General features: G+C 42.3%; 1 protein-coding gene across 1 annotated transcript in view; it reads right to left on the reverse strand.

Annotated features, from left to right (window-relative positions):
* Positions 1–27,550, reverse strand: part of RAPGEF5 (Rap guanine nucleotide exchange factor 5) — a 192,152-nt gene that overhangs the window by 14,494 nt on the left and 150,108 nt on the right. The window contains exons 13-23 of the mRNA XM_081147885.1: positions 24,428–24,572; positions 22,941–23,038; positions 20,937–20,967; positions 19,994–20,072; positions 17,255–17,404; positions 13,667–13,764; positions 10,025–10,147; positions 8,086–8,264; positions 5,312–5,402; positions 2,951–3,001; positions 1,836–1,923 (exon numbers count right to left, since the gene is read on the reverse strand). Of these exons, the coding sequence (XP_081004011.1) occupies positions 1,836–1,923; positions 2,951–3,001; positions 5,312–5,402; positions 8,086–8,264; positions 10,025–10,147; positions 13,667–13,764; positions 17,255–17,404; positions 19,994–20,072; positions 20,937–20,967; positions 22,941–23,038; positions 24,428–24,572 (1,133 nt within the window). The remainder of the gene's footprint in view (positions 1–1,835; positions 1,924–2,950; positions 3,002–5,311; positions 5,403–8,085; positions 8,265–10,024; positions 10,148–13,666; positions 13,765–17,254; positions 17,405–19,993; positions 20,073–20,936; positions 20,968–22,940; positions 23,039–24,427; positions 24,573–27,550) is intronic.

Raw genomic sequence — 27,550 nt, forward strand, 5'->3', positions numbered from 1 at the left:
ACTAGTGCGGATGAGTGATGTGTATTCAGTAAAAAAAAGGGAAACTTGCTGTGCTGCCAACGAGGTGTCTCGATAAACTCAGCAGAGCAGAAAATTGCATCCAAGCTAAGAGGTGTGAGACGCTCGACGGCATTAAGTGTTTTTTGGGGAAAATCACTAACATACAGCAGAAAGCTTTGCTCGTATCTAATTAAGTTGAAGGGGCATTGTCAGCTAATTTCTCATTACCTTAAACATATTTGTTTCAAAAATCTTAATTCCTAAAGTCAACTCCTTTCTAAGATCTGACCTCATATTCTGTTTTTCCTATGTGTCTAAGAGTCCCTGTGTTGCTTCCCACCTGCCACCCCCACTCTCCCGTTAAAGGTGTTTCATTTTGCAAATAAAAATCATAAGCCCGAATAAACCTATCCTAAAAGGAAATAAATGTGTAGAATCACATGAACTTTTAAATTATTTTGCTATTACAGTCTCTCCTTATTTCATCCATTTACATTAGCGGGATCTTTTCAGCTGGATGAAGTATCCGCGCGCCTCTCAACCGGCCTAGTATATTACTGTTTTTATTGTTACGCAGAGATTCCCGCTTTATGCCACATGAAGACTAAAGGAGTGGCTGCGAGTGTGCACAGCAACTCAGTAATTCTCCAGGCTGTGCTTGTTCTTGAGAGAAGCAGAGAGGGAATATCAGCTCTGCTGCCAGTGGGGCGGGGGAGGAGCTTGGCCAGGCCAACCAGCAGCCCAGTTCTGGGAAACCCGTTTCCGAATCACAGACACAGGCCCAGTCATGGGGCCGGCCCAGCCGAGGTTACAGCCTCTGAAGAGCAGAGGCTATATAAAAGAGTATTTCTATAAAATCTGTTTAAGGAATCAAAATATGGCCAAGAAAAATGACCAAATCCACCTTGGTGGGTGTGGTTCAGTTGGCTAGAACACCATCCTAGACACCAAAAGGTGGCTGGTTTGAGCTCCATTAAGGGCACATACTTAGGTTGCAGGTTCGATCCCCAGTTGGGGCATGTGCGGGAGGCAACCAATCAATGCTTCTCTTTCACATCAATGTTTTTTTCTCTCCCTCTCTCTCTGGCTCTCCCTTCCTCTCTCTAAAATCAATAAAAAGGAAAAATAATTTAAAAAATGACCAAACCCCCTTTCCCTGGAAAGCACGCAGGTAAGACATAGGCAGAATGTCAGGAGCATAGGCCAGATTAAAACAAAATTCCCCTACATGAATTCCCTGGAATTGAAAGAGTCTGGTGATATCTCATTAGTACATTTAACTAACATGTTTCACGACAAATTATTTGCTGCTCCACAGAGGAGAAGTCAGTGGACTAATGTGGAGCTGCCACAAACGGATCCCACTCCTCGAAAGAAGAGAGCCCATCCTTGCCCAGAGCTGTTCCTCACCCAGCAGCGGGCTGTGGGCTGCAGCTCCGAAACCTAGGTCGCCAACACAGCGCTCGACCGATCACCACTGGGGGGGTCTTCATCTCAGCCTATTCTTGGTTGAATTAAGTGGATTGTAAACTCACAGAAAATCAAATAGTGCTTAGAAGCAGAGTAAAGTGAAAACACAGAAGTTTCCAGTGACAAACTCTGTGAGTGAAGAGAAAATGTTTTCATGTCTGTTCGAGTACAATTCAGTATTTTGGGTATCTCAGAAGTAACGGAGCATCTGGAAAACGATCGCCAGCAAACACCGTGAAGGTCTGAGTGTCAAAATTACTTTAAAGAAATAAACTGAGTGCTCTTTTTTCTGTCCTCTATAGTTACAGTGATTAATTTCTGGAAGGTGAAATTACATGGCATAGAAGAAAAAAAAAAATCGTTACCTTTAAGCAATAAGGGCATGAAAGGGATTTTGGGCGGCTTCATCTTTTTGAATGCATCTCTGTAGGCTTTGTGGTTCAGGGAAGGATCCTGCCGAACCAAGCAGATTACAAAGAGAAAGAAAAATCAATGTGCTATAGAAACAATTCTCAACCCGCTTTTGCTAAGCAATCTGAACATGATTTAGATACTGAGAGGTCCTCCCTGGGAACGAAGTAGACAAAGGTTTCCTAGGAAAATAAACTCACTAAATTAGGGCAGGAAATCTAGGCAATGAATGAAAGCCAAGTTATTGGTTTACAGTAATGGGAACTGGCTGCAAAAGACACCTTTTGATGGCCCTACTATTTTCCTCCAATCGGTTCCTTAAGCACAGTTTCCTCTGCGTTATTTCTGTCAGTGTCTTTTGTCAGTTACACTGCAAAGAAAAACTGCCCTCAGGATTCACAGACGACTGCAGAGAAAACAAGAGAACGCTGTTGCATTGTGTTCTGAAAAGAAACGGTACATTTTTGTACCTAAATCTACGAAATGGCAAAGAGGAGAAAAGAGTAATGCATAAGACACTGGCTGCAAACTACATTTACACCCATGCATTCCACTGGCTTTGAAATGGGCTATACTTAAAAATCTGCCTTCTAGCCCAGCCGGGCGTGGCTCAGCAGTTGAGCGTCAACCTAGGATCCAGGTGATCAGGGTTCGATTCCCGGTCAGGGCACATGCCCGGGTTGTGGGCTCGATCCCCAGTTGGGGGCATGCAGGAAGCAGCTGATCAATGACTTTCTCATCATTGATGTTTCTCTCTCTCTCCCTCTCCCTCTCCTTTCCTCTCTCTGAAATCAGTAAAGACATATTTAAAAAAAAAAAAAATCTGCCTTCTAAAAAATCATACTAAGTGGACCATTCTCGCTACCGTTTTCCACGGAGAACCAGCAGCATTATTTATAAACTTGCTTCCCTTCCCTTCCTAAGACACGAAGCTACATTTTTGTAGACAAGTGAACTCGTCTAAGCTCCCTGCCCTGGTGGCGTGCAGGCACCCATGGCTAAACTCTAGAAGGAGCTTAGGCGCTAGCAACTCATCTGAAGAATAAATCCCCTCTGGTCAGCTACTTACCGTTAAACTTTCAAGTTCAGAGAAAAGTTTCTTGAACTTCCCAGGGATTTTCTAAAAAGAAAAAAGAACAGGTCAGAGGGGTCAGTTATTTTGAGAGGCGACGGGGGCAGCGGGGGGGGGGGGGGGCTGTTCATTAAGTTGTGCTCACAGGTGCCATGTTTCTGACCATAAATACATCTGTCATCTGCTTCTGCCCTGACTGCTTCTCATGATCCAATTTTCATCACCCCGTAATGCGACATTCCTTGGGAATGTAGCTAAAAACGGTTTCAAATACATAACAGCCACAGGACTGGAATCTAGCTGGTTAGACATTCCACACGCTGGTCACTTTTTAATAAAAACTTGGATTGCAGTCCATATTCTACCTTTGGCAAATGCCCTCATCTTAAAGAGTCTTGCTGATTGGGAATCATAATGTTGGCTGACGTTTTTTGTATCAATGATACTGTCTGGCCCCTTAGCTACAAAGTTGGCTGACCTCCGTTCTAGGCCCTTCACATCTGCCCCTTTTCCTGTACTGCCTAGTTGGGGTCGTGTGCTCACTTGTCACCGGGCCCAGAGATCCTGTGGTCGCCTCTGCGTAGGATGCCCACCCCAACTGCCCAGCAACTCCCAACTCAACCTCTAAGACCCTGCTCCTCAGGGCTTCTCTGTAGAGCCTTCTCAGCTCCCCTGAGGAAGAATGAGTCCCTCTACTTGCTCCTCTGCGGTCGCCTGGAGTTGGTTCAAGATATCCTGCATCAGGGCACACTCTGTGCTGATCTACCTGACGCATTCCCTTCCTGCGTGAAAATGCAGTGCCTTGCACAAGGTAGGCAATCAGCGTGCTCACAGAATGCGTGTTGTTTAAATTTAATTTCTCCTCCCAATTTCTGCAAATCAAAGCTTCTTTCCAGGTTTAGTTCAAATTCCACTACCCCCTCGTCCCTGCCAGCTACCTGCTCCTCCTCTGGTCAACCAGGGCATTCGTCGCCTGCCTCCTTCATATGATGGGCACACATGGTCTTGTTTGCTGCACCAGAGCAGGCGAGCCTTTCATTTCTTTCTTTTGAACCCTTTTAAGGAGCACTGACCCTGACCCTCAGGCCCCCTACCACAGTGCATTCCATCGGAGTATCTCCCTGATTCACAGAAGGGGAACCTGTAAGTTGCCCAGAGACCTATGCTGAGATCTAAGGTAAGAAAAGAAACAGGTGGCCTATCGGTTTCCCTCTGGCAGGAGTTTGCACTGGGAACCACAGAGAATGGAGCAGTTAGCGATTGGAGCTGAATCTGGGAAGAGTGGGGAGAGGCTGAGGAGACCGAAGTGAAACACGTGTGGGCTAGAGACAAGAGGAGACTTGATGGCTAAAGAGAAGGGATGAAGGAGAGAAATGGTCCATGGAGCAAAGTAGCCAGTCAGTAGGGAACAGAGATTAAAGGAAACAAAAACCCAAGGAAAGAAGGTGACCGGGCCATGGGAGAAGCAGAGAGCTCTATCCCCCGTGTCTGGCTAAATTTAGGGATGCCCCAATTTCAGTTCTTCCCACATGTGCCCTTCAGGTCCATGTTTGAGAACGTGTGCTAATTTCTGGGGGCCTCTCCATCTCAGAACCTAAACAGCCTTCATCCTATGACACCAACAGAGGCCGAGCCAGGACTTTGGGAGGCCTGAAACGTACAGCATTTTGAAAATGAATACAAAATTACTTCTGCAAATTTTGCAAAGATGTACACGGTCCATGTGAACACACTGCCAGGGGCCCTGCAAGTGTGAGGCCCAGAAGTGTAATTCGTTAGCATCTTAGCTAACAGACTTCTGGACACATATCATCATGCAGGTAGGTGAGCGGTTGAAAGGACACCCATGGAACTGTACCCATGCTACCACGGGTGCAGAACCGAGGAAGACGAATTCCGGCTGGGGAACGCTTTACAATTCTCATCTCTTTTATACACGTTACACAAGCATTCTGAAGACCATTGGTTCAACATAGTCCCTACCAACTGGTCACATTTTTTCCTAGTAATACTTATGTAAACCATTTAAATCAATATACACATTGTAAACAAAGGGTTTTTGCTGGAATGTCTCTGGTTCAATTTTTTTAAAATACATCTTTATTGATTTCAGAAAGAGGAAGGGAGAGGGAGAGAGACAGACAGAACCATCAATGATGAGAGGGTCATTGGCTGCCTCCTGCACGCCTCCCACTGGGGATCCAGCCCACAACCCGGGCATGTGCCCTGACCAGAAATCGAACCTTGATCTCCTGGATCATAGGTCGATGCTCAACCGCTGAGCCACACCCGGCCTGGCTCTGGTTTGGTTTTATTTCTCCCTCCTACTCCCCTCTCCATGAGGACCCCGAGGCTCACCTCCCAGGTCTGCGACAGCCGGCTGACAGAAGCAGTGTTGAGACCCATCACAATAGCAAAGAAAGAATTCAGGTTTCTCTGGGCTTTGCAGCTGCGGCATAAAAGAAAGCAGAAGGCACTTTGAGGCAACGTCCTTTCTCCAGGTGATCACAAATGATACAACTGAAAACACTCCACACTCCCTGGGGCCACAGAGTTCAACCTTGAGGGCAGGGCCGAACCCCACCCTACAGCCCCCAATGCCTGTGAGCGTCCCTGTGGGAGGGTGGTGTCCCCTCTGTGGTTTCTAAAAGAAATGAACTGATTCCAGGTTCCAGCTCATCCTTACCTGTAGGAGATCTATGCTCTCATACCCTTTGACACTCCAAAATCTTCCTCCTTTTTAGCAATCTATTTTGGATGCATTTACAGTTTGAACTGAAAATTCTTAAATTCATCTTTCTTTATATATAACATGCTCTCATTATAATAGTTCCCTAGTCCCGTCCTGTTCGCCAGCAAGATGTCTATTTTTGGACAGGCAAGCCCCTCTCACCTCACAGGTCTCAGCTGGCCCTCCCATTACAGTCAGATATTGGACAGGATTCCTGGCTGGACTCCCCTGGCGCTGAGGTTCATTCACTCCGTGACAAGAACAGACTGACTGAAGCTGAACATTCCAGGTCAGCAAACACTCCTTTGTCTGTGCGAAGGAATAAAATCCACTCTATCGGCAGAGGTGGGGGAGGGGATGGTGAGGAGGGGACCCATGAATATGCAAATAGGACGCCTCAGGCAGGGAAAACACTTTGTGATCACGGAAATTACTGTTTTCCCAGGTTACTCCTGCTGCTGTGATTATGAAGAATTTCACTTTGTGTTTCTATTGGCATTCCAGTCCGAGAGCTAGGGTTAGAGACCAGCGCCATAAATAATTCAAGATCATGGGGCCAGGTGGGGACGATATGAATAGATTTCATTTCCCCAAGGATAGAAATAATCTTATATTGGGGAGAGAGCTGTGTGGTGTACTCCTTGGGACATTAATGTCCCATTTCTCCAAGTAACTGGCATTTATAAGAATGTTTTTGATTCAGAAGAGCCTCGCCTTTAAGTATTTCACAGGCTACTATGGAACATACTAGCCAAATTAAAAAAAAAAAAAAGAGCATTTAACATAAAAGGAATCCAAGATTTCGGTGTGTCTGTTGTCTAGCTCTCCTTCCATTCAAGTCACACCAAGCTAGTCAGGTACTTCCATTCTCTCTCGCCTAAGTAAAAGAAACGCCCTGCTTCTGGGGTCTCCTGCCTACGGTTCGGTCTGCGTGTACTTTCCAGATCCGCCTTCCAAGAGACGACTGATCATCAGCTTCCTGCACAAACATGTTCAGTGAATTCCTGCTGCCTCCTCCAGGCAGCCCAAATCTTCACTCTGAAATCCCAAATCCTTTACAATTTGGTTCCATCTTCCCTTACAGATGAATCTCCCACAACTTCCTTACAAATACCGCCCCCCTAGGGTCAAACTGGACGGGGGTACTTTCCTGGACCACATGTTCTCTACCTCCAATGAATGACACCTGTCAAATTCTACCCAGAATTCAAATACAGCCCCGATGCTGCTGCTTTCACAAATGTTTTCCTTCCACAAACTGTTGGCATGTGAGTGTCCCCTCCTCTAAAGCCCCCAGAGTGTGATCTCATAACAGGGCATATCCCCAGTCTATTCTGCACATTAGCTACTTGCCTTATAGAAGTACTGCCCTTTCCCCCCAGCAGACTACAAACTCCCTGAAGGCGGGAATGGGGTGCAGGCTCAGTCTGATTTCCCCTCAGTACCTTACATGGATCTGCACCTATAATGAGTGATCAATACCTATTTCCTGAATGTTATACTGACATGTACTCAAAACACTGTTTGATATAAAAGCTTATTTTGGAAGACAAAGGAGAAATAAAATGGGAGGGCCGGGAGGTAGAAGGAACTGGGAAAGGTTTTGGTCCTGGTCCTCTAAGGTTAACATAGCCCAGTGAAGGGACCCTATATAAACAGATAAGTTCAATAAATATAATAAATAAGCTTTTAAAAAAGAAAAAAGCATGCATGGGGGTTGGGGATCAGGGTAGGGAGTAGCTGACCTTTGCATTTGAAAATCAGTGATGTCTTCAGGAAGAAAGAAACATTTGACCTATGTCTTAAAGAATGTCTGCAATCTGCTGGGTGGAAGGGGGCATTCTTAGCAGATGCAACAACACGTGTCCATGCTTGGAGGATGGCGTGCATGGGAAAGGGACAGCCACTCAGAGTGGCTGTGGCATGGGTGCACCCAGTGGGTGAGGCCCAGAGGTCATGAGGGACCAGCCAGTGCAGGGCCTGCGAAGGAGTTTGTCAAGTTCATACTGTTGGCATCAAGGAGCCAAGAGCAGAATTCTCAAATGCGCCTGCTTTTCAATGATTCCTACCCCCTCACATCACCTTTCCCCATTTTCCTAGCCTGCTTTGGCTCACTGGCCACACTGCAGTTTAGCTGCAGGATGGAGACGTGGCCCTGCCTGCTTATTAGTTCTATAGCACAGAGCAGAGTGCTTTGGTCTGGTATTTTGACATTTACTTTAAAATATAAATACTTCAAATGCAAAGATATAAATATTCATGAACAGACCTTTCCAATCATTTGGTCACTTAACTCAATATTACACATTTACATCCAGCCCTTCCTATCATCACGAGGGGGAAAAACTGTACTCCAGCAAGGAGATGAAAGGAATTGTGCTTTTCACCATTAGACACTCACTGTGCGGCGATTTTGATGAACTTTTTCACCAGCTGCACTCGCTTGCCCAGCTGGCTGCAGAGCAGAATCTCCGTGGCCACCCAGAGCTGCACCTCATTGCACCTCTGGAGCAGGAGGCTGAGGTTCACCGTGTGCTCTCCACTCCCTTGTCTGCTGAATGTGAAGTAGATCAGCTCTTGCTGAAAGAAAACGTATTCATGCCAGTGTTTATTTTTAGCACAAAGTCAAGTTGATATAAAACTCAGTCCATTTTTAAAAGCTATTTCTGGTAGCCACTCCCATATCATAACATGCTACAACTTACTAAATTTGAAACAACTTATCTTTAGTTTTAGAGATGCCTCATTGACTAATGTTCACTTAGACTCCTTATATAAATGTATTTTTTTTTAAGAATGTAAGAATGATGCTTTTATGTGAAAATCTAAGGCATTCAAAGTTTAAATCACAGGTTGAATTAAATCCAAACTTCCTAAACTTGCCATATTGGCAAAGTCAAGTGTACATGAATACTATTACTAGTATTTGGTAAGATTCACATTAGACCCTCACAGGCAGACTCTCTAGACAAGGGTTCTCAAATTTTACTGCGAATCAGGATCACCCTCCAACCAGAGTTTCGGATTCAGTTGATATGTGATAGGGACAATAAAATTTGATTTCTAACAAGTTTCCGGGTGGCGCTGATGATGTTGGTCTGGATGCGCACTCTTTGAGAGCTACTGATATAAGACAGCATCAAATCAGAAAGAGCAAGTTCCAAAAAATAAAAAAATAAAAAAGAGACCAGTAACTATTTATTATATACAGACTGATCCCATGTAAGGCAACAGAAGAGATTCGTTTCTAAATGGAGTGTGTGTATTTTACAGAAGTAATTCACATTCTCCCACTGCATAAGCAGGGACACATCCCGTTCTCGTAATGTTTCCAAAGTCACAAGTCATTTAGCTGGAATGACTTCACTACTTGCTCAAATTTAGATCATCCTGTTGTAAATTTAACGAGAAAATATGAGGACATTTAAAAGCCATTCCAAAATGAAAGTGAGGCTCAGGGATCACGTTGGGCACAAGTTCCTCCTTCAGAAGGAAAGACCGTTTCATAGTGAAAAGGCAAATGCAACATAAGGCTGCCCAGAGCTGTCTCACTGTCTGTTTTCTGATTCCTGTGAGCCTTTCCTCTGGCTAAATTTACTCATTAATTGTCAGTAGCATTTTGCCCACAACTCATTGTTTCATAAATGTTATAAGCTGTCCTAAAGGGAGAAGTTAATGGATGTAAAATTCTGAACTATATCTCAAAATTTTCAAGAAAGTATTTGATGTCTTGCCGAACAGTCTAAATTTATTGAATGTTCTTAAGTATATACATGTGTGTGTGCACATGTATATATACATAAATATAAATATAATTTTTGTGTAACTACTGTAAACTTCATGGGAAAAAGTAAAATATCAGTATCAAAAGTATTGAATGCAAAATATATTTTCAACCCCATTAAAGCTTCATATATATATATACACACACATCATAATATATATGTCTAGATACATAATATATAGGGGGGTCCCAAAAAATGTATACACACTTTAAATAACTACTAATTCTAATGGGTTAAATCTAAAAAGAAAGAAACATCAACTGAGCTATCAGCTGTTAAAGTGTGTATACATTTTTTTGGACACCCTGTATATACACATACATATGTATTCATACATGTAAAAATATAACATGTTTATACCACAGTCTACAAACATATGTTTATACTAGGAGATATAAAGCACGACCATGTATTCTGATTTTCCTAGGACTGGACTAGTCTTTCTAATATCTCTTTGGACCATGGTATCTTAGTCACATGCATAAATATTCTTCAAAAACAATTCACAGTTAAAAGAGCACTAGCATTTATTTGGACTTTTCCCTCCTTTCTCACCTCGTGGATTGAATTGAAGAGACTCCAATCGAAATTCATTAATTCCAGAGCGAGATCCCAAGTGTTCATCCCCAAAATCCTCAGGGGCCTTTGCTGTGATTCCTCATTTTCTGAAAATGGGTTCTAAACCAAAACAAGCAAGAGGATCCTCAGTGTTTCCCAACATTTGGCACTGCACTGGCTGCCCACAGAAAGGCACCAGAAGCCCAGATTAGAAAAGCAATCTTGTCTGAGGGCACTTAATATTTCCCCCAGTCCGTTCACCTTCAGCGAGCTACAGCCAAGTTAGGAAAGCGCCTGAGAAACAGTAGGATGTTGTCAATGAGCGAGTCTGCCCCGCCACCTGCCCCCCACGTGCCCGCACAAATCTGATTATAAGACACTGCCGGCCAGGCAGCGTAATGAGAGCGAAGGCTCTGAAACCACTTGGGCTTCTGGTAGGAATTAATGTGCCAGCGGGGTTAGTATGAAAACAAACAGAAGAAATGTCACAGGGCACGTCAATAAAGACAGACACGGCTTCTACAGGAAATGTGTTTAACGAGTCTCATCCCAGACACACACGCACATATTTTATTAGAGAGCTTGTGGAAAGCGAGTTATTTAAACATGAAATAAAAAAATAAAAGTTACTTCATTTATACCCTATGGGGGGTGGTTATTTTAAGCATCAACTGCTTTCCCTATACAAGTAGGTATGTGTTAGGGTACAATAGTTCCTTAAAATATAGCATGAAATTACTAAATGTCACTGCAACTTTAAATCTATTGTCACTGTCAAATGCATTAAAAATTATTCGGCATCTTTCCGAAATATTTGATATTTTTAATTAAAATAGAAACCCTCCAATTTCAGGGGTTGGATTTGAATAGTTAGTGATGTTGAAATTGTTGGTGACTTGGAAAACAAAGAGTAGGACTTGGCAAACTAAATGACATCACAGGATGAAGGGAATAGTTCAGATTCCAGATACTAAGCTCTGTTTCTAAACTGCAAAATAAATAATTTGCCTTTTAGAATTTTTACATTTATGAATAGTTTTTCTACTTAAAAAATAAATGGCAAAAGACCTTCACAGAGCTTTCCCACAGACTCGATTCTGTTCAGAGCAGGTCAAGGTACAAACTGTCCCTGTGACCCCAGAGTGGGAGACAGAGTGGGGCTCAGTAAGGGCAGACGGCATAAATGCGCGTGCAAATACTGAGGTGTTGGGGTGGGGAAAAGGCAAGGTTTCTCAGGGACTGTCTGACTGGGACCAGATGGCCACCACGCTGCACAGCAGACATTCAAGGGGAGAGCCACGAGTTGAGAAGAAGCACTAACCTAGGTTTACTGATCTGGAGGCGTGAGGATATTTTCACCTGGCCTTTAACCGCCCCCTACGCTCTCCCCAAATATGCTCCTTCCCCTGGTACCACCCTCTGTTTATTCAAGATTGTCCCCCACCCTCTCCAAGAAACATTATATATGTAATTCTCCAACCCATTCATCCAGGGCTCTAGTCCCTGCTTTCCAAGAATATAGTCCACAGGCAAGTATACTGGATACTGGTGGTTTCACAGGTCATTCTTCCCTTACAATGTCCCATGTCAACTGGAATATTTTGGTAATAAAATACCTATAGCTGCCCAGCTGGCATGGCACGATGGTTGAGCATCGGCCTAGGATCCAGGAGATCGAGGTTCGATTCCCGGTCAGGGCACATGCCTGGGTTGTGGCTCGATCCCCGGCAGGGGGCGTGCAGGGGGCAGCCGATCAATGACTCTCATCATTGATGTTTCTATCTCCTTTTCCCTTCCTCTCTCTGAAGTCAATAAAAACATTTAAAACAATACCTACAGCTATGATTCTACTGGGGAAATTTTAGGTGGTGTGCCAAGTTGGTGGGGGAAACATTCCAGGGCGGGATGGTGTCTGGCTCATCTCGGAACGTACTTTGAAGCACCCATTTATTCCATTAAGACATCGAGTCAGGCCTGCCTTCCCCTCTCTGAAGCTGGCCCTGGACAGCGGAGATGAGAGCCCTGGGGATGAACACCAGGTCACAGCATGAGAAGTCTGCGTGGCACGAGGCAGGAAGGCGGGAGGGCGGGAAGACCGTTAGAGAGGGTTCCCTCCATCACCAGGAGCCCAGAGCAGCTACACAGCAGACTGTCCTCCTTCATGGGGAGGGGTGAAGTCAACTCAATTTCATTATTTACTCAGATGCTGTGCAGCATCAGTGTGTCCTGTGTCGATGATGCAATTACATCATGTGCAGACAGGACCAGTGACCTGCCGGGCACTCAGCAGCAGGACGGGTCCAAGTTAGACAATAGGTTTCCCTCTTCTTTTCTCTCATTGCATCCAAATGAAAGGAATGGGCAGGCACTCCGGAGCCAAATATAAATGGACTCAGTTCCTAGCACCGTCCCCTGCTTGGTTGTAGGAAGCTAGAGTAAGCTACTCGGCCTCTCCGAACTTCACAGGGTTACTGGGGATGGTAAATGAGATGCTGTATGTAAATTAAGCAGCACATAGGTGTCTGGTAATAATTATCAAAAATGACAGTGACTAATATTATGGTAGCATGATATCCTGTAGATAATCTTACATAAAACATTTTTATGATAAGCAGTTTTGGTTTTACCCACATGGTATATACATCCAATTATATATACAGCAGGAACCAGCTAGAAAGCCCCAGCCCAGGGATGACTCCATGACACAGACCAGGACCATGAGTCTGGAGGACACAGTCACAGTCTGGTAAAGCCAGCTTCTTACGGGTGATGGATGCTACCAGACAGAGAGCAGCTGTAAACTGAGGGTATTTTGTTGGTTTTTTGTTAATTTTCACCCAAGGATATTTTTTTGATTTTTTTTTTTTTAGAGAGTGTAGAAGAGGGAGGGGGGGGGGAGAGAGAGACACACATCAATTGCCTGCCTCCCACATGCACCCCGACTGGGGCTGGGGACTGAACATGCAACTGAGGAACATGCCCTTGACTGGGAATCGAACCTGAGGCCATTTGGTGCACCGGCCAGTGCTCTAACCACTGAGCTCATGCTGCCCAGGGCTAAACTGAGGTTTTTAGAAACAACAAGCAAATCATCTAGTTACGTGTCAATGTTCCTAAATTTGAACTGAAGTAACTTACACTTATGGGTTCTACATTCCTTCAAATGCTCACTCTTCAGTGGCATCTGCTGTCCCATTGTGATGAGATCATTTTACGCAGGGAAGGCTGACCTCCACCCTTTCTGCAAGGGAAGGGTGCACTCCAGGTGCACCAAATGGGTGGAAACAAAGGGCAGGCTCGCTTTCCCCTTAAATCCTCACGGTGCATTTCTCAGCCTACTCTCCATAGCTCCGCCAGAAAAGTGGAATTAGAATTCCATTCGAGAAGGAGTCTCTTCTCCCAAATCCCTTGTTTCAGGGGCTCAGAGGGAAGCAGGAGTTGACTTAGGAAGCGTTTAGAATTCTTCGAGCTGTGTGTCTTTGATTTGCCAAAGCATTGTTACTTGACATGTGTACTGTTGGCTAGAAGAAGAAACAATTCCATGTATTTTTCTAACATTCATTATAAAACATGTGCAAGTATGTTTTTAGTCTGACACTTGTGTCTGCGTGATCCAAGTGCAAGGCTAAAGGTCCTCACCAAGGTGTCGGCCAGGTCTTTCCGGTAGACATATATCCGACCAGATGCTTCCAGGGACTTGGAGATGGCCAAGTCGTTGGGCTGAAGTTCATGCTTTCCTTTATTTAAAAAAAAAAAAAAAAAGGAATTAGAAACACAAGTACAGCAGTAGGCATACAAGGTACATCCAAAGAGTGAAACTTGCCAAAGAAAAAGTATTTCCAAGTAAATAGGACGTATAGTAGATTTAATTGAGTTCTGCATACTCTATATAGTGGTACCAGTGGGGGCATGGCTGTCACCGCTCATTATCTATAAAATGGGATCCTCCTGTGATTCTCTCTTACAATATTTAGTCATTTTTTGGAACACGGAACATTTTAGGAGAGAAAATAAAATTCACTCAGAATCCCATCACTCTGAGATAACCATATGATGGGAATATTGGTTCACATTTGGGTATATTTCTGTTCTAATCTGTATGTAAGAGTGTGTGTGTACATACACATACATATAGTGGTAATTATTTATACATATGCATACATGTTTATTATGAATACATATATTTGCAATTATTCCATATGTAGTCTGATATTCTGATTTTATTTAAGCACTTACCCATTTGTCAAAATTATTTATGTCATGTTTAATTGGTTACATAACAGTCTATTATACTATCACTTAATTTTTTCACTGTTGCTGAACATTTAATGTTTTCCAATTTTTTTTGGTCATATAAATTAGATGGCAAGATGTATGCTAAACACTAGCACAGGGCCTGGCACACAGCAGGGGCTTGATAAATGGGGTCTGTTGTTATCCCAGTCATAATACATATTGCTGAAGTCAATGTCCCTGTGCATAAATCTTTCGCTGCTTATAGATGATTTTACTAAGATTGATCCCCTGTAGTAGAATCACTGGGTCAAAGGGAATGAATATTTTAAAGGTTTGGACGCAAACTGCCAAACTACTTTCTAATGTTAACACCAACCAACACTGATCATTACCTTTGGTCAGTTGGCTGTTTTGGCTGAAGCCAGAAACAGGTTTGTGGGGGGTTTTTTGTATTTCTTGACTACCAGTGATGCTGAAATTTTTCACATATTCTTCTTCCATTTTATTTTCCTTATTGCAAATTGCTCCTATCCTCTGACCATTTTTCTATGGTCGCTGAAGCTCTCTTGTACCACAAGAGAGTTAGGAGAAATGTCCTGCTCCTAACTACAAAACGCAGGTGGGAATCGACTAAAGGAATATTCAAGTCTATTCCACTGTCAGCTCCTCCCAAAGCAGCCCTTCCAATACCCTGCGCGGTTGGGAAATGCGATATCCCATGTCTTTCTCTCGATAACCTAATCAGCTAAAAGGCCAAATTTTGTTTTGAACAGTCCTGTTTCCTACAGAGCACACAAATGATAATCTAATATATTCTTTATGGCCCCGCATTATAAAGATCAATAGGACTGTCCTGTCAGGCCGCTGACGTGTGTACTAAATGGTTCCACAGGGCTGGGCTCTGAGGTTCTTCCATCTCCTCCCTCATTGCCTACAGCTTCTTGCAACCCTCTGTGTGTCCTTCTATACCTTAAATATCAATTTATGAGAGCCACTCCATGGAATAAAATGCCATGGCGTTCTGACAGTAATATTCCCACGGGCTAAGACATTTTTTTCCTTTATTTTTAGGTTTGTCATTATACTATAAGAGATTAAAACTGATCAGTTGATAAAATTTTAAGCTCTGAATAACTGGGTAGGTTGTTGTTACTCTATACATATACCTACCACCCTCGATACAAAGCAGCATAAAGCCAACTGAAAGCTCTGAGAACAGTACCAGTCCTTTGAGAAAAATCCACGAAACCTACAAATGGCCAACATCTTTAAGCTTTTTTTTTTTTTTTGACAAAACTAAAATAACAGTAGATCTCATTGTCATTTTATTTTGCAGTAGCATTTAAAATATTATTTATTGAAAATTATGTAACCAGAACAAGGAATACATTAAGCTCTGTTGTTTGTTTTTTCCTTCATAAAAGCGTTACTGTTTGGGGGATATTAAGCTGCACACAGAAAGGTTCTTAACGGACAAAACGACTAATCGATGGGAAATAATGGCACATTTCCAAATCTGTGGGATAATTCAAGAGATAAGCTGATATTTCTACTGGTGATTAGCAATGAGTCTATATACACATTAAAACGCCACTGCTCACCCTGATGAACCCGATTTAATAGAGTGTAAAAACGGCATTTCATGGCCATCACATAGAAATTGGGTAGTAAAGGAGCCACTCGTTAATTTCCAGGTTCACATGTGGCCCTGCTGGGTCTCATGTGGCTCTCCTGTGCCGCCAAGTTCACTCGAGGTCCCTTCTCCTCTAGCACCTTCTGTCTGAATGGGGACCAGATGATTGCTTTTTGTAAAGCTAGTGCCTTGAGAGGCAAATGTTGGTTTAGATGAAACTTAAAATTGTTTAAAATCACTTAATAATTTTGGTCACCTAAAATTAAACATAATATCCATTTGCCATATCTGTCTGGAATATCTGATATATTTTATTAAAAACTTGGTCACTCTCTGATTAAAATTCACGTAACCCACATGTTTCTTGAATTTTTGCTCTTTGTTTTCTAGATAATGTTTTTGATGGGATGCAGTTAGGGCCCTAGAGAGGAGGCATCTGGACAGAAGGCTGTTATGTTTGCATTGTAATCCCCTGGCCTGTAGGACCATTTCACCTGGCTCTGAGGAACCACGCAATAGAAGCAGTATTCAGTCACATACTGCTAACGGGTAAACAGAAGTGCGGGTCGTCTGCTCCCCCACCCCTCACTTCTGTTTGGTGAGTTCACAGAGTTCTCCCATTTTTCAAGGACTGATGCAAAGTCACTTTCTTTATATTTTTCTCAGGGTTAATGAGATATTAAATAAAGATTGTAAGCCCAAAAGGAGGCCAGGGAAGCCGAAATCTGACAGGCTCTCATGAAAACGAAGGGGTCTGTTCAGGTCGCACAGATCAATAGTGTCAGCTTGTAATCTGTGTGATCTTACTCAAAACAGACAATAAACCATCCTCCCAGGATAAATGAGGCCCAACAGGGGGAAGAGCTATATAACCAGGCCTCACTCCCACGTCCACCTGAAGGGACACTGCCTGTGAGCTTGGGGCTCATTGTTCAGTTTTTATTTCCTTCGGTAGGGAGTCTTTAAGTATTAAATTGTCAGCCAGCAACACGGCTAGCTCAAGGCGGTCCTTTTTTCTTCCTAAAGTAATTCTGTCCTTTAGCAATTTCCCAAGTTAATTTAAATATGAAAATAGAAGGCTTATCTAGAGTACAAAATATGAAAAGCTTTATAATGTATTTCAAAACATGGGCATGCCTCTCTACTCAGCTCTAGGGGAGGAAATTCAGCATCCTACGGCCCCCAGCTGTTGTCATGGAAACACCTCTGGCAGGCGGCTTCTCCTTGTTCCTGTGGTCATCCAGCTGCGGACCCAGAAGGGACCAGCTGCACGTTTACTCTATAAAAAAAATGTCAGCTCCCTCCTGTCAGAGAGGATCCAGTGAAAGATTAATATTCAAGGACAGAAGACAATTTACCCCCGGAGAACGTGACGGCCACCAGAGCCAGGTCCTCTTCCGCGTGCTGGATCTTCTCCGCCACAACTTTCAGGACCTCTTGGGCCGTGCTGGAGACTTTCGCCTTCACGCTGACGTAGGAGTGCTCCGTTATATACACGTGGCAGAAAACTGCACGAGACAGAAGCGCTGTCAGTAACCAAGGGCCCTGGCTGCGGGGTGCAGGCTCTGTTCAGTCAAGGCACCGCCTTCCTCACCTGACCGCAGCTGGACTACCTACTTACGCGTGCACGTGGGGGCCTGGGGGTGCACGCACACAAATGTGCGCTCGCACACACAAGATACAGACGTCACCCTCTGGTGAGCAAGGCCGAGCAGGACCTGGGCTCCCCACACTGTCATGAGAGACCCAAGCGTCTGCTCGCGGTGGAGATGGTCTGACCACAACACAGCGGAGTGTGTGGAACATGCACTGTATTTACGGGCCCTTCTGTGACGGTTACTGAGACCTCCCGAAGCCGTATATTGAAATGTCTAACTCACACGTTTTTATTTTACACTCCATTTCCCGACACAGTGGCCCAATCAAGAGCACCACATTCTGTTATTAGAATTCTCATAAGCTTATCGAAAAATCTATCGTTTGCCATGGTTCTTGTGTTCAACCTTCTTTTTATTCTTATTTTTTTAACTTTATTGTTGACAGTTGACATTACTGTAGATGTCCCCATTCCTCCTATCCCCCTTTGCCCACCTCCGCCCAGCCCCCACCACCCCTTCCCTCTGGCCATCACCACACTGTTGTCTGAGTCCATGGATTACGCATATATGTTCTTTGGTTAATCTCTTCACCTTCTTTCATCCAGTCCCCCCCTCACTCCTCCCCTCTGAGAGCTGTCTGTCTGTTCCATGCCTCTGTTTCTATTTCGTTCCTCAGTTTATTTTGTTCATTAGATTCCACATATAAGTGAGATCATATGACGTTTGTCTTTCTCCGACTTGCTTATTTCACTCAGCATAATAATCTCCAGGTCCATCCATGCTGTTCAAACTTCTTGATTTTTTAAAGTATGACCCTCTTCCCCCTGCCCCTTCTGCCTCATTAATGTGATAGCGAGTTTAGTTTCCAACTAGAGGTCACATTTCTAACCATTTTAATTTCATTTTTATTGTCTGCGGTGCAAATAATTATTACTAGGACATTATTACGAGCTGGGCGAATGGGTCCTGGCAAAATGGTTCTTTATGATTGGAGAGCAGAAGCTGTTTTAATAGCAATTGAGATAATCGACACATTACTTGCTTCTTATATCAGCTATTCTGAACAATAAAATACTAGCTTCTTTAGAAAAGACAGAAGGTCAATAACATACTTAGATATTTTTCTCTCCTATAATACAAAACTTTAAAAAAAGGAGTGCAGCTGGGAGAGAAATTTTATACGCAATTTAAATGGCTCCGCAAAAATAACCCCTGGAATGTTTTCACAGAAATGCAAGTAACGCAAAAGACAAACCAGGAGTTTCCACGTGTCAACCTCCAAGTAAACAGGCCACCAGGAGGGATTTACAGTTGGGTGTGTCACTAAACCAACAACATCTAACAAATAGTTGTTTTATATGTTGTCAACAGACTTGTGAAAGACAAAAAGCCTTTTTTCTTTGCATATGAACATGGAATTTTTGAGCAAGGCAAAGATTTGATCTATAAATCACTAAATGTGCTTAACAAACTGATGAACTAAAAGAGGCCGGGGGGCGCTGGAATACTCAGACTCTCTGAAACTCAGCTTGGAAAATTATATAATTAAGTTGTGAGACAAATAGGCAGAAAGGTCAGCAAGTAAGAAATTAGGAGGTAAAATAATTTCATTTGCTCTTTCACTTAATATGATACAACAGCACTCTCATGAGCAGCATTATATATAAACAATGTAACAGAAGAAGCATCCTGGTGACACTGCGTTAAGTGTTCAAGAGGCTGAGCAAATGTTAAATGCTCACTCTTGGAACTGCAGGACTTACTGAAAGGCCAGCTAAAAGAGAAAGTCTCTGAGTGACAGAGCGTGAACATTTTAATTGCTGTAAGTGTTTCCTGGCTCTGCACTTGACTCAACACTTATCCAAACAGCAGGAAACCATTTTCTGTTCCATTATAAAATATCACCACAGAAAAGCACGTCAGCATCTTCAGGGTCTGAACAAGTGTTTCCTCCTGTACTGACCGAGCAGTCTTCTTCCTGCCAGGTCGTGAGCCCTGTGGGCACTGACGGGCACTGGTTGAGACCATGCTGGGCGTGGGGCACTGCCCGGCACAGCCTTGCCTTGCAGGAATTGCGACTGCACGCCCTTCCTTTCATTATTTTCTCTGAGATTTTTTCTCTAAATGTGCCCTGCACCTTGGCTTCAGTGGCCTTTCCAGTTAGTCACAGGCCATCATGGGCTGACAGAGGGGGGAGAAGACGTCGAGAGGAAGGCTGCATTTCCAGGCAATTTTGCAACCCTTCCCAAGAATGCAGGAGGCTCTTTGCAGTCTCCTTTCCTTATTTCCCAAATTAAAAATGTCCTTGGTCCCGGGGATACTATCAAGAAAACGGTAATGCCCAAAGCAAGAAAAGAAAAACATTTTTTATGCTAACGTGCTGGTGAAAGGGTGTCAGGGCTGGAAATGGTTAAAGGCAGCTGATGTGTTAACGCTGGAGAGCCATAGTGATTGACGGCGGCTCCACCTACCCCAGACCCTGGTGAAAACCATACTCACTTTCCTCTGTTTCAGTCACAGTTCCTCTATGCTGGAGCCAGTTCTCCTTGAGACTGAATTGGTGGAAAAGGGCTTTATTCTGTGAGGAGGGAATGAGAACAATGAATGAATGTATTCCTGCCCTTTGGAAAGTCACAGCTGTTTACAGCATGTTCCAAAAGAGCTAGCCAATTTCTTTTTTTAATATGAAGTCCACCCATCCAATCATAGAGGAATAAACTGGGAGTTGCCTCAGCTAATGCATGTGGAGGTGGAGAGTCTGAGCAACACCAAGACCTCTGCCAAGGCCAGCAGGGCAAAAAGTCCCTCCAACTATTCCCTGCAACATGCTGGGGGGAGTAGCTGGTTACGACAAACACCCTCAGACTCTTCTGAAAAAAGACACTGTATACCCATCCCAACATCAACCTTGCATTTGGATAAAGCAGCTTTGAGGCAGTTTCATACTCTGCTGTAGTACAGTGATTTTCTTAAGGGAAGCAGGTATCTTATCAGCTTCTATAAAATTCGTGCCTGGCATCTCATTTTACATTCTCTCCCTCCAGCTGAGTAGGAAACACATTCATTCTGGCTGCCATCTCTCTTTCTGTTGGGTGGAAAAGTGCAAAACTTTTTCTTCCAAGACTTCGTTCCTTTTGCAGTCAAGATTCTAGCCTGGGTTGTTGTTTTTTAACCCATCGATGTTTGACATTCAGATTTGTGCCACTCTGGGGACACTGGGGAAATTCAAAACGTGCCACAAAAATATGCGGCGTGAGAGCAAGTCAAGGGCACAGGGCTGACGCTGCATCTGCCCCAGCTCAGGGCAGCTGACAAACGAGCGAGCGTGAGCAAGCTCAGCCTGGGTTCCCTGCCTCGCCTGTCCTGCTTGAGGCCCTCCTCGCATGCACCAAGGGCTCAGAGCTGAATCACCCCATTTCAGGTGGAGAGGGGGCTGCCTTACCTTCCTTTGTGGTGAATATTCATCTACGGTGCTGAAAGGAAAACAACAAGTCAATCTCTTTCCCAAACCCAGAACAACGCAACTATTGTCACAAGACTAATTTTCAGGCACTGGGCGGAGGCTTGCTTTCCCCAAAGATAAGGCGCAGTGTTCATTAGCTGACCACGGATAACTCACTTGACTTTGGGTTCTGGATTTCAAGGGAACTGGGAAGAAAAGAAGCGTCTACTCAGCAGGCATATTTTGCTTTCTACCCACAGAAAATGAACAGTGAAGGAAGAGCTGCTTCCTTCTCTGCACAGAAATTCCAGCTTTCTCATATACTCATAGATTTAGGTTGAAATCACTGTCATGAAGGTCGCTAAATAAGTAGCCAAACTGCACCTTTTCCAGAGTATTTCTATGTGTGGTGGAGCTGGGGGGACATTCTGCAGGTCCCCAGCTCAAATCTTCTTCCAGAATTTAAAGATATTTCATAGCCCTACACCCAAGACACAAGGATCTTGTCTTGTATCATTTTCTTATTTAATCTATTATTTCCCACTTTTATGTAAGTTCCTTCATGGGATGTATTAAATTCCATTCATGTCTTCAATGCACTGAAGTGGATTCAACCATGAACTGAGGTTCCCAACAGTAATGAGGCCTCCCTACAGCACAGACCAAATTCCATGGAGGGGATTATGTTGATGTCGTTTGTCTTTTTTTGTTGTTTCATTAAGTTGTTCATATTTTCATACTAGTCCTAGACTATGGAAACAAGAGTGTAGACCCTGATAAAAGAAAGCCACCAAAATTCACAACATTCATTTCTAACACACTGACCTAACTTACACCTCATTTCTGCATTTCCAAACATGTGATTTGTGTGCTTGAGGATTTATTTGCTCCTTAAAGTTATCTAGACATTTAATTTGCAGTAAGATCTCCCTTCGCTAAAATTAAGCCAGGCTTTAAATCTCACATCAGTAAGGGGGAGGCCTGAATTAACATTTTCTATGAGGCGTGCATTTGTGACTGCTGGAAGCTTAACAGAAGTTTTCCACCCTTTGACAACAAATGTGTTGCATGTTTGTTAAGCAGAAACCATATTGTAAATCAGAGAACAATTTTCCCCTTCAGATTAACTTTGCAGCTCTATCTGAATAATGACTTGATGTTTCCATTTACCAAAATAAATAAGGAGAGTTTGCATAATTACAGTGAAGTAAGGGTTTGGCAATTTGAAAGACAAATGATAGATACCTGGGGACCTATCATTCGGGATGACTTGGACATGCCAAAAGTCATTGAGTGAATGGTTTTCTTTAATTTTTCAAAATTGATAAAGAAACCTCAGGGAGTCCATAAAATTGAGCTTTTAAAATGCTCCATGACTTGCTGGGACCTATTTATAAAACATTTTTTCCTATTCCACTAGAGATATGAGCCCCCAAAATAACAAGTTAAATATTTGCACTTTTAAAATTACATAATATATTAAATGATTGTTTTTGTTTTAATTCTTGACTTACCATATATTTATTATTACTATTTTTTAGAGAGAGGGAGGGGAAGAGAGAGAGAAAGAGAGAAAGAGAGAGAAATATTGATGTGAGAGAGAAACATCAGTTGGTTGCCTTCCTATGCCCCTGACAAGGGATCAAACCCAAATCCTAGGTATGTACCCTGACTGGGAATCGAACCCGAGACCTTCTGGTGTATGGGTCGACGCTCCAACCGAGCCACCCAGCCAAGGCTTAAATAATTGTTCTTATGCGCCTAGGTTGTCTTGGCTCAGTTTGTTTCTCCTGTATCAAAATTGGGTTAAAAAGTAGTCAATAAGCTTGATTTAATGTTCATTAATTTTGAGATATAAAAACAAAACACAATTTACAACTAGAAAAGCTAAAGAATCAAGAGGAATCTCAGACTTGTTCAAAATGAACTTTATAGGACATCTCAAATTCTATCACATTTGCTGCTTTCTTTCATTGACTGTAATATGCAAAATTAAATACTTACTGACGACGGTGCATTCCAAGGATCTTTTGAAATTCTTTCAGTTCTTTCTCCAGTATTGGGTATTCATAGACATCATCCAGTACATTCCTGTATATGGTCTGGGAGGGGAAGGAAAATGGCAGTTGAATGGGTTCAGTGCACATTTAGTCAGGATTTAGACTCATGCAGAGGTTAGTCTGCCCAGGGAAATGGGTGGAACCCAGGACAACGCAGGGGGGTAACCCAGGTACCAAGGAGATCCTGAGTTCCTGGGATCACACCTCCGAGCCCCTCCCTCAGCTGGCCTGACTCTGCTGCAGCTCTTGGGGCTGTAGGTAGGAAATGTTGGATACTTAAAGGTCTCTGGTTGGCTACTGCAGATGGCCAGGCCTATTTTATGTTTTTTAAAATGATATCCACATAATCATCTGGGAGGAAAAAGCATCAATTGAATTAAATTACCCAGTTGTTTTGAAATAACATTCATTTAGTCAAAGAGTTGGTTAAATAGTTTGTTGTTGTTTCTCACTGATTCTTTTAGAGACAGTGGGGGGGGGGGGGGAGAGAGAAACGTCAATGTGGGAGAGATGCATCGATTGGTTGCCTCCCAGATCAAACCTGCAACCCAGGTATGTGCCCTTGACCGAGAATCAAACCCTCAACCCTTTGGTCCGAGGGTGGACGCTCTAACCTCTGAGCCACACTGGCCACGGCTGGTTAAACAGTTTTTAACTGGGTGTCTCAATGATATCTGGACTTGGAACTCTAAGTGGCTTCCTGCATGAAAGGCGGAAGAGTCAGACCCTTGCCTGTTCTGAAAGAGAACCCCTCCTTGCTCAAATGCCATTGACCCTGTTGTGTTAACCTGCACAGCTAATGTGGTTTTGGTGGCCAAAGGAATCCAACTGACTGCAAATCATCTCCAGAGAATGATCTGTGTTGTGGCCTATTACTGATTAGAAAAATATGTCGGTTTACCTAATTTCCAAAGTAAATCTAGATTAGCATCTATTTTACAAGCTATTATTTACTTAAAATTCTCAAAATACACCACATCCTGAGAAAGTTTCATAATGTATATGTTGTAAGTATAGTTTTAAAATGATAATATTTTATCTAAATAGAGTATCTATGAGACTGATTAGTTCAAATTTATAATAAACCACAACATATTAAGTACTATTAAGTTTTGAAGTAAGCTTTATTTTACCTTCCTTATTTCATTTGCAATCAAACTTCCCATGACTTATGTAAAAGAACATTAAATTAGAGAATGTAAAATTTGCCCTCTATATTTCTTAATAATGAATTCTTTAAAATTTAGAAAATTCTATCTATGTAAGGAACAGGCCTTAGAGGGCAAAACAAATTAATGCTTTGTTCTAATCGCAACTAGCATTATTACAAAAAGCGAATGACTGCAACCTGCAAATGAGATTTTTCAAACCCGTGACTAAAAGTGAAGTCAGTCATCTGGCATCGGAGAATCTGTGGAAGTTTTACTTTACCTTTAAAAACACTTTCGAATGTTCATCTTCATGTAGCCAGTCTTTGTACAGAGCAATCCACTGGGAGACAAGATGTAAGACCTTGCGTTTCCGACAGGGGACATCTGAGTTTCCTTCTTTGCCTTGATACGTCTTAGCAGAATAGGTGCAAATGGTTAAGGAAGAGTATTATTGCCTTGTCGAGAACAAAAATATGAGGATCCATCTATTCTTGCTAGAGCATATTTCCTAAAGAATCTATAGGCATCTAACATACAGGAAGAAAAGAGTATGTGTAGGGAGGCCAAAACGTGTACATCGAAAAGAGCAAAAGTAAAGCCACAAAAATGATTTACGTCTACTTGGTGACAGGCCATGAAGATGAGGGTTAGATGATGCCATTGATGGCTGCTGACATAGTTCTATAGGTGGCACAGGTTAATGCCACCTCAGAGAGATACTAGCTGGCCCATTAATCTCATGGGTGGCTCCAAGAAATCTGGCTGCACTTTATAGGTGGACACCGTTTCCAGAACAGTTAGAAGAGAGCCAGGCCAGGTAGCCTTTGATCCTCAGAAATTCACTCTGTAAAACCAGTTACTTATAACGAAGCTCCAAATGAGCACAGATTTCTGAAGCATAATTCATGACATTTTTCAAATGCCCACCCCTAGGAATTTACTTGAAGAAGAAAAGGACTGGCTAACTGTGCAAACATAAATAAAAAAGGATTGCTAATTTTCATTTTCACTGGAATAAAAAAAAGAAAATATGAATAACCTAAATGCTTTAATCACTGAGGATAGTTAATGAAATTATTTACATATCCATTTAACAGGCTATTCTGCAGCCATAAAACCAATGGCCCAGCAGTATATTTACTGGTAGAGAACCTCCCGGTATATCGTTGAGTAGGAAAGTAAGAAAAGAACATGTTAGGATGATCCGTGTCCATTAACGATGCTCATTTATACGAACAATTCCATTACCTGGGAAAGATATACTGACAGTAGCTTCTCAAGGTAATGAGACTTCAGAGCACATGAATTGTTACTATACTTACAAGCATTTTCTAATTTGTATATAAGAGCAATGTGTTAACTATGTTGTTAAAATTATTTAAAAAATAACCTCAAAGGCAACATGCTTAGAGCTTGAGGAATGAGACAGAAGCTTGGTGTTTTCCACCCAACCTAGTGTTTCTGTCCCCCAAATTACTATTTCTGAGTCTCCTGGACACATGGAAAGGTGTACTAGGAATAGGAAATATGGAAACGCTATGATACAAAGCACGGGCAGGCTTTGGGGTGCATGCACAAGTGTCTATATTCCTGAATGCTGATACATAATTGCAAAAAAGAAAACAGATTCTTAATCGGGCTTTGTAAGTGTTTTAAAACATCATTCAGTCACTATCTCCCGAACCTGCAAAAATACATCACAGCCATCTGATTTCTTTAATTCCTACCGGTGAAATAAACTCAGGCAAACATGCAAAGACCCTGGTCAAGGATCCATCTTGTCTAGTTTTTCTCTTGAAGGTCAAAACATAAAGATTGATCCCACATTCTTTCCACTTATGCAAATGTCTTTATTTCCTTTTTCTGTAACTATCGTGGCTTGACTAATATAAAGAAGAAAGAATCTGGAAAATGAAGAAATACTGACGGCTTCTTTCTTCTAGGGTCAGCGCGTGTAAGTGATGGCTGCGTATACGCTCTACAGTTACGGGCCCACAGGATGAAACAATTTTGGGAACTGAAATTTCCACAACTCGTCTTCATTCATAGTTACTACCATGTATTCGCTTAATCATGTTCTCTTCCCTACAAGATGTATTTTAAAAATATTTCCTGGTTACCTTTACATTCATATTTTCTGGTTTTCTGTATCAGGGTATATTCAAATGTATATTCATACATCCTGCGTATGCTAAATTATACTGATTTATACATTTAGCTGGGGGTGGGGAGAGAAATAGTGGAGATATATTCAGTGTAATGCAGTGAACATTAGCCCACCTACGTCTGTGAGCCTAAATAAGGCTCTTTATGACAATAAAAGCTGAAAGTTATTAAGTTCTATTACAATCAAAATATCCACCCAACATATCCCAACACAGCACAAATGGCTCTAACATATGAATAATGTTAAAAAACAATGGGGGGCGGGAGCCAAGAAGTAACGTGGGCCGTTCCTGAGAATGCAACAGGAGTAGGATATAAAAGATACCCTCACTAAAATGCACATCAAACTCTCTCGGACTACATATGGATGCCATACTTTTGTTTGGGGTTTGCGTTATTTCATAAAAAGGCAAAGGCTGTAAACATATCAAAACAGTCATGTATAAAGACTCCTGGCTTAAGAGGTTCTGGATTTCACGGGTTTGGATAATTAGTAAAAAGGCTGCTAAGAATCTGAACTAAATTTTTGTATGAAATGTCTTAGTCAAAGACCCAAAACATGTTTATAGCTAAGTAAAGTTTTGGAGATTCTTCAGGGAAATTCTATGAGGCATTAAGTTGCTCAATGGTAATCACCAATTATGTTAGGGTCATATTTAAAAATAATCGTTGCAAGGCATGTAGTGTGTTATAAAACAAACTATTATTTAATGGATGGTAATTCTTTTGGAAATATGTTAGCATTAAAATATACAAGAAATCAGATCATAGGTATTTTTTCAAAACACTTTTAAAGAAGAAATGGAAAACTTTGTAATTTTTGCTAAATTTCTTAGTAACACCCCACTGGGATGCTATGGAAGAAACACATTTTTGACATCTTCCAAATTCAACGTTATGTTTCAAGATCAGTTTTACGAACTGGTTCTGAAAAGTTTCAACATATCTATAGCGGCCACACGTAGTAAAGCACTAAAAAGTAGACCCCATTTCTAGCTTACATATTTTTAAGAGAGATTATGCCCTTTATAAAGTTTTAAAGTTCTATTTTAAGCAAAAAGTGCTAACGTGGTGGAGAAATGTAACAATTATTTAACAGGAAAGAAATATGACCAAGACCATTACAAGGTCTCAATAAAACTTAGATGAATGCAAAGAATAAAAAATAAAAAAAAAATACATCTTTCTAACAGTTTTCACGTGGGCTCCAATGGAGTCCCCAGTTTGGTTTAATAAA

The sequence above is a fragment of the Miniopterus schreibersii genome (genome assembly GCF_964146895.1).
Source record: "Miniopterus schreibersii genome assembly, chromosome: 9".
NCBI classification, from domain to species: domain Eukaryota; kingdom Metazoa; phylum Chordata; class Mammalia; order Chiroptera; family Miniopteridae; genus Miniopterus; species Miniopterus schreibersii.